General features: G+C 39.4%; 1 protein-coding gene across 4 annotated transcripts in view; it reads right to left on the bottom strand.

Moving 5' to 3' along the window:
• Positions 1-8485, bottom strand: part of Galk2 (galactokinase 2) — a 124688-nt gene that overhangs the window by 88454 nt on the left and 27749 nt on the right. For all 4 annotated transcript variants that reach the window (XM_021192200.2, XM_029536486.1, XM_021192199.1 and 1 more), the window contains exon 3: positions 5530-5653. In XM_021192200.2, the coding sequence (XP_021047859.1) occupies positions 5530-5653 (124 nt within the window). The remainder of the gene's footprint in view (positions 1-5529; positions 5654-8485) is intronic.

Here is an 8485-nt window from a genome sequence, read left to right as displayed (position 1 = left end):
GTCTCCTTTTCTATTTACTTAAATGTGTATCTCAGTCTCCAACAGTGAACAGCTCCAGATGCTAAAAACTAAGAGAGGAAGTTGTAGTAGCCTTATTGACTAATCTACCTCTAACTGGCCCTTTTTATTTCCAGAAACAGCTAGGAAACAACATACTTAGCATAATCTACACTCATTTTTCGCTTTCGGGTTAGTGTCTCTTAGCTAGTATAACACATGAATGCTTCACCCTCTGTGCCTGCTACCAGACAGACTCCCTGGTGAAACGGGAGGTCTTCACGCTCTCTTTTCTCCACACTCTCTGATAGCCATCTAATTGGACCATCTATCTGTATGAGTTAAGAAAAACAAATGACAAACAAAATTTATTTAAAGAGTCATGACCTGTTGTGAGTCTACACTGATATAAAGTTACAAGTGAATAAGCAGCTAAAGGGGAAAAAAAGGAAATTATTTTTCATAATAAAATGCCAAGCTCAGTGAGATGCTAACAACCTGATGTCTAGAACCCACATGAGGAAAGACAGAAATGACTCCACAAAGCTGTCCCCTGAGTTCCACAGTTGTGCTATGGAATGCAAGCTATGCACACACACACACACAGACACACACACGCATACACGCATGCACACACACACACAAAGAGAGGGATAATTAATAAAGTACATCAATTAACCAATATTGAAGAAATAATGGAAATTTAAAAGTTCTGCATGCTAACGGTTTCATCAGCGCACATTTAAGCAAGGCCTTGATGAAAACAAGATAGTTACATAGTGTCTACTCATTACCTCAGTAGCACCAGCAGCCACTTACTAACTGGAAGAAGAAAATAGGAACTTTATGTTAGAAAGTTTCTGGCTCAGCAGGTTGGTCTGCTTCTCCGAATTCCTCAGAAAAGCCTAACTCTCATCTGCTCCTACCCCTGTTCTACACATGCCTTCCCTAACACTTTGGGCTTCCCTCCTCCTTCATTTTTTATTTTTCTGGAATAGAAAGCATCCGTGCTGGCTCTTCTTTAAAGGTCTGATGGAGTTCAGTGGTAAAAAGTTGTAGGCCTGAACTGTTTGCAATATATCTAATCCTTGAGACTTTCATACAATGCGTTTTCATCACATTCACCTCCTCGCACATCTCCATAACTCCTCCCAGATCCACCCTCAAATCCCCAGTCCCACCTTATTTTGTGTCCTTTTTTAATAACCCATCAAGTCCAGCTTGTGCTTCCCATATATTCCATGCTGTGGGGCCATTCATGGAGCACAGACAACCTATCTATGGGCCATATCCTTAAAGAAAATTGACTCTCTTTTCCCCACTAACCATCAGATGTCCATAGTTCCTCAGTTAGGAGAGGGGCTCACCCCCTCTGATCCATGCTAGGCTGTTGACTAGCTTCACCCTATGCAGGCAAGCACAGCTACTGCATGCTCCTGAGCACAGCCATCCTATCACATCCAGAAGATGATCCCATTTCACTCCAGTCCTCTCCAGCATCTGCTCTCCCTTCTGCCATGGTCCTTGGGTAGGGAAGTGTGATGCAAAAGTCCCATTTGTAACTATCCACTGGCACTATTCTCTGCCCTTGGATCAGCTGTGAGTTTCTGTGTTATCCACAGATAATCTCAAGGAGCCGCTGTGGTTTCCTCTCTACCATTTAGGCCACTATCCCACCCATGGGTGTATCTTCCCACACCAGTCGTGCACAGGGTTCCCGGCTGGGTAAGACTGCGGATGAATGTTCTCCCCTAGCATCCTATGCAGCGTCTCCTACCACTGTGAAAGTGAGCCAACAGGGAGGAAGGTTCCTGGTCAGAACCAATGTTATTTCTATTTGTGACAAGTATGTAGTATCTTCAGCAACAGGCCTTACCAAAGCCTGGACTTTATTAATTGAAAATGTTTTTTGTTTGAGGTTTTCTGTTGTTGTTTTGTTTTTAGTTGTTGCTTGAATCTCATTGTTTGTTTATTAATCTCTATAAACTGTTAATCTTATCCAGATTTAATATAGGTAGCTTATATGCACCTACAAATTCATTCATTTCTTTCAGATTTTCCAACATCATAGAATATAAGAGCTCTAAAATATATCACAACTATTTCCCAAATTTCACTGGTATCTACTGCCATGTCTCCCTTTTCATATCTTACTTCATTAATTTGGGCCTTTGTTCTTTTTCTTTTGGCTAGTTTGGCTAAGAGTTTATTGATCTTGTTCATTGTTTCAAAGAATTGACTCTTTGTTTCATTAATTCATTATATTTTTAAATTTTATTTCATTAATTCCTTCCTTGATTGTAATTATTTCCTTCAATCTACTGATTTTTGATGGGGCTTGTTCTTGTTCTTCCAAGGCCCTAAGGTGAATTCTTAAGTAAATGATTAGAGAACTGACCTTTTTAATTAATATCTCTCTCTCTCTCTCTCTCTCTCTCTCTCTCTCTCTCTCTCTCTCTCTCTCNCNCCNCTCTCTCNNATATNTGTGTGTGTGTGTCTGTGTCTGTCTCTGTGTCTCTGTGTCTCTGTGTCTCTCTGTATCTCTGTGTATGTGTGTCCACATACCAGAGATTGTGTGACATCAAAAGCTGATGGGAGTCAGTTCACACCCTCTAATATTGGGTCCCAGGACTGACCTCAGGCTGTCAGGTTTGTTGGCACATCCTTTTCCTCACTAAGCCATTTCCCTGGCCCTTCTCTGACTTTAATAGGCACTTACAGCTTTAATCTCCCCTCCTAGGCTGCTTTCATCTATCTCCTAACTGCATTAGGTAAAATTAAGCACACTATGCTAGTTCAGCAGTGTATAGTAGTGACATCAAACGCCTGTTTGCTTTCCCAGTTAATATCCTACTCAGAAAAATACAGAAAGTTCCTGGGCTAAGGAATTATGTTCTATACGACACACTCATCTCTACCACATCCAAGACCCACTTGATTACTGCAAATACTTCAACTAATAGAATATAGCTGTAAAACAAAACAGCCTGCAAATAATACCAAATGCATAATTCCAATGCAGTAACATAAAACACACACACACACACACAAAAAAAAAAAAAAAAAAAAAAAAACAAGGTAATAACTCAAAAAAGTATTAATCTTACAAAATTGGCATCTGGTGTGAATAAGATGATAAATGTTGGTGGAGTTCTGAGAAAAGTGAATACTTCTTCTTTTTTTAAATTTTCTTTATTTACATTTCAAATGCTATCCCGAAAGTTCCCTATACCCCCCTCCCCGCGGCCCCTGCTCCCCTATCCACCCACTCCCACTACTTGGTCCTGGCCTTTCCCTGTGCTGGGTCATATAAAATTTACAAGACCAAGGGGCCTCTCTTCCCAATGATGGCCGATTAGGCCATCTAAGTGAACACTTCTGAACTGTTGGTAGGAATGTGATTTGGCGCAACCATTATGGAAAACATAATTCTTCAAAGAATTAAAAACAGAACTAGCATATCATCCAGGAATCCTTCTGTTTAGTGTATACACCCAAGGGAAATGAAATCAGTATCTCAGAGAAACATCTGCTATCCCCATGTTTGCTGTCAGCTTACTCAGTAACCAAGATATAGAAATAGAATTACAATATAAAATGTCACAATTATATCCTCTTCTGCAATTTGGAATTTAAATACATAATATAATCATGTCATTTAATAACAGGGATATAGTGTATGAAACTTATTATTGGCTACTATTGTCATTGTTTAAACAATATAGAGTATAGCATACTTATACAGACATAGATGGTATAGCCAACTACATACTTATGTATTGGGGATATTCATCATTACAAACATATACAGCATGCTACTATACTTGTAGTGGTTTGATGTAAATACTACCCCACCCCCATTTCAACTCCAGTTGGTGAACTGTTGGAAGGATTAAGAGGTATGGCCTTCCTGGAGTACATGTAGCCCTGGAGGAGGTGTGTCACTAGGGGTGGCTTTGAGCCAATGTCTCTCTACCCCAGGCCCCCAATCGACTGTCTGTAGATGGAGATGTAAAGTTCGCAGCTACTTCTCCAGGACCATGCCTGCTTTCATGACCCCACACTCCCTGTATTTTCAGTTTAACACTGAGAAACTATAGGCAAGCCCTCAAATACTTTCTTTAATATGCCTTAGTCATAGGATCTCTTCACGGCAACACAGCAGTGACTAAGAAAATCCCGAACACAGTAGCTTATTATAACACAATGATAGTACTTGTGTATCTGAACCTATCCAAACCAAAAGTGGAAGCAGTTGAAACCAGCACACTGACATAGGGCCCTTAACATAAAGGGAAATGGCATAGGCAGGACAGAAAGTTGTAGGCTAGTGAATGAATGTGGAGATCAAGGGTATTACTGCACATGACTCTAGATTTTATAAACAAGCATGTATAAACCTTTTAATTGCTAAAATGTTTAACTCTTTTGTAGTAATTAATTCTTGGCTTAAAATGCAAATACTATAAGCAGCAGCAGTTTTTCAGCCCCATATATGCCCATGGGGCCATCACCCTCTATGTGAGCCATCACTCACCGAAATACTGCTATGTGGTATCAGAATGTACAAGTGAAGCTTACGCAGAAAAAGCCAAGCTGGCCCAGCACTGGAAAATGCACCAAAGTAACCCACCACATGGTTAACGATGACCACGACGACTGAACAGATGGTTAATACAATTCAATGCACACAAGTGATTTCCTAACGTCAGAGAAAAATACAGGCTTAAACTTAACAAAGAATATATACTAGAAACATCCATTTTATCTCATACTGTGTTAAACTGAGACTAGGTTTTGGAGAAAACAGACATCACAACATAAAACCATAGAGCTAAAATCTACCAAGGGATACAGGTATGTAAGCCATGACTATGCAGCATGGTAAGATTCACTGACAGGAGAATTAGGCAGTGTCATAGTATTGAAAGGCAGATAGCATACAGGTAACCTTATTAAGACAGTTATCTTAGCAGATAATCCATAATGTCTGGGCAAGAACAAAATTATTTTCATGTTTGTATAACTCAATACTTGAAACAATGTCTAGTATATTACAACTCTCCAGTTAATGCTTCCTTTTTTACACTTATTAATTCACTTATTTATTTGATGCATGTATGTGAGAAAGAGTGTAGGCATGTATATATCATGTATGTATACATGCTACAAGTGTAGAAATCAGAGAATAACCTGCAGGACTGGACTCTCTTCTATCATGTGGGTTTCTGGAAATCAAATCAGGTAAAGGCACTCAACAGCCCTGAGCCATCTTGCTGGTTGGTAGGTATGGCACACAGTAAGTAGTGACAGGACACCAGTAAACATCAGGCAGGAAATATCAATCAGGTAGATGAGTTAGCTGGAATCCAGTATTTTTCCTAGGGTTTATCTACATTTAAAACATATTACTGCATGCTTATGCATGCACTCAAGCATGCATGAATACATGCACACACAGAAACACACACACACAGACACACACACACACACACACACATTCTGTACCCACCAGCAATTCTAAATACTCACGGATACAAGGGGTCTGTATTAGCCAGTTGGAGAGTGTGTGTTTTCACAGGTTCCACAGCTATTAACATGTCTTGTTCCACAGCCATGGGAATAACAGAATATCCACAATAATCTATGTGCTCACCTACACAAGAGAAAAAGCAGGTTTTATCTGTGTTAGCATAGGAAAGAAAAGAAACTCAACTAAGCTCTGTGAACAACAGTTGCTGGAGAGAAGCAAGATTTAGAGGAAGCTTCAGGACTAACTGACTGATTGGAAACTCAATGACTGTAGAGTCTGGGGAGTTGTAAGTCAGATGATCTCAAGCATCTTTAGTCCCCTTAGTAGGCACCCATTACACAGTGCTCTATGTATCTTTGCAGACACTTGGTAAATCCTTTTGGAATATTTGAGCAGACCCTCTATCCTCCACCAACCAAAGGCTAGCAGTGCTACCAGGTAATATCTGCTGCCTAGAACTGAGACTTCTCTACCTTGCTATTACCTGTAGCAGGCTTTTCCCTGTCCAATTAATTTAATTATTAATACAAAAAGAAGCCTGTGGTTGGACAGGGAAAAGGGAGGTGGAGCAAGGAGTTGAAGAGAGGGAGACAAAGGAGACAGAGGAAGGGAGAAGAAGGAAAGATGGAGCAAGAGGAAGATGATCCACAAATAGCTATACATATCATAAAGGCTAGAATAATTGTCTAATCTAGGTGGGTAGCTTGTATCATCGACTGGTGCTGAATTTATTGTTTGGGCAAATTGTGAATTGAGAATTTATTGGTTTATTAATCTGACTGGTTAATTATAAACTTCTCGAGTTTTGTTGTACTGGGATAATGGAATGTAGGACCACTGACCACAGGGGGTTTATGGCTGAGAAGGTACAGGCAGCACTGAGACAAGCAAACCGGAGCAGGGAAGACCACGATTGGTCACTGTGGAGGCTAGCTTAGGGACAGAGACAGTGAGACCGCTGACTGCCTCCAGGGCAGAGTATTTTGGTGTAGAAGATACCATAGAAAACATTGACACAACAGTCAAAGAAAATGAAAAATGAAAAAAAGCGCCTAACCCAAAACATCCAGGAAATCCAGGACACGATGAGAAGACCAAACCTAAGGATAATAGGTATAGAAGAGAGTGAAGATTCCCATCTTAAAGGGCTAGTAAATACCTTCAACAAAATTATAAAAGAAAACTTCCCTAACCTAAAGAGATACCCATGAACATACAAGAAGCCTACAGAACACTTAATATCTCTTAACATCAGTGGACTCAATTCCCCAATAAAAAAGACAGATGAACAGACTGGATACATAAACAGGACCCAGCATTTTGCTGCATAAAGGAAACACACCTCAGTGTAAAGACAAACACTTCCTCACAGAAAAGGGCTGGAACACAATTTTCCAAGCAAATGGTTCCAAGCAGGAGTAGCCATGCTAATATCGGATAAAGTTGATTTTCTACCAAAAGTCATCAAAAAAGATAAGGAAGGACACTTCATACTCATCAAAGGAAAAACCTACCAAGAAGAACTCTCACTTCTGAGCCTCTCTGCTCCAAATGCAATGCAATGGTACCCACATTCATAAATGCAAGGGCACCCACATTCATAAATGCAAGGGCACCCACATTCATAAATGCAAGGGCACCCACATTCATAAATGCAAGGGCACCCACATTCATAAAAGAAACTTTACTGAAGCTAAAAGCACACATTGTACCTCACACAATAATTGTGGGGGACTTCAACACCCCATTCTCATCAATAGACAGATCAGAGAAACACAAACTAAACAGAGACACAGTGAAACTAATAGAAGTTTTGGACCAAATAGATTTAGAAGACATGTATAGAACATTTCATCCCAAATCAAAAGAACACACCTTCTTCTCAGCACCTCATGGTACCTTCTCCAAAACTGACCATATAACTGGTCACAAATCAGACTTCAACAGATATAAGAAGATTGAAATAATCCCATGATTCCTAGCAGATAACTATGGATTAAGGCTAGTCTTCAACAGCAACAAAAACAACAAAATGCTCACATACATATGGAAGCTGAACAATGTTCTACTCAATAACTTGGTCAAGGAAGAAATAAACAAAGAAATCAAAGACTTTTTAGAATTTAATGAAAATGAAGATACAACATACCCAAACTTATGGGATACAATGAAAGCAGTGCTAAGAAAACTCATAGCTCTGAGTGCCTCCAAAAAGAAACCACAGAGAGCATACACTAACAGTTTAACAGCAGACCTGAAAGCTCTAGAACAAAAAGAAGTAAATACACCCAAGAGGAGTAGATGTCAGTAAACAATCAAACTCAGGACTGAAATCAACCAAGTAGAAACAAAAAGAACTATACAAAGAATCAACAATGCCAGGAGCTGGTTCTTTGGGAAAAATCAACAAGATAGATAAACCCTTAGCTAAACTAACCAGAGGACACAGAGACAGTACCCAAATTAACAAAATAAGAAATAAAAAGGGAGATATAACAACAGAAACCAAGGAAATCCAAAGGTCATCAGATCCTACTACAAAACCCTATACTCAACAAAACTGGAAAACCTGGATAAAATGGACAAATTCCTAGACAAATCCAGGTACCAAAATTAAATCAGGATCAGATTAATGATCTAAACAGTCCCATATCCTCTAAAGAAATAGAAGTAGTCATTAATAGTCTCCCATCCAAAAAAAGCCCAGGACCAGATGGGTTTAGTGCAGAGTTCTATCAGACCTTCAAAGAAGATCTAATACCAATTCTCCTCAAACTATTCCACAAAATAGAAACAGAAGGTACTCTATCCAATTCATTCTATGAAGCCACAATTACTCTGATACCTAAACCACAGAAAGATTCAACAAAGAAAGAGAACTTCAGACCAATTTCCCTTATGAATATTGATGCAAAAATACTCAATAAAATCCTCGCAAACCAAATCCAAGAACAC

Source organism: Mus pahari, chromosome 3, assembly GCF_900095145.1.
Source record: "Mus pahari chromosome 3, PAHARI_EIJ_v1.1, whole genome shotgun sequence".
Lineage (NCBI taxonomy): Eukaryota > Metazoa > Chordata > Mammalia > Rodentia > Muridae > Mus > Mus pahari.
Note: the sequence above shows the minus strand (reverse complement) of the source record. Positions and strands in the feature narration are given on the sequence as shown.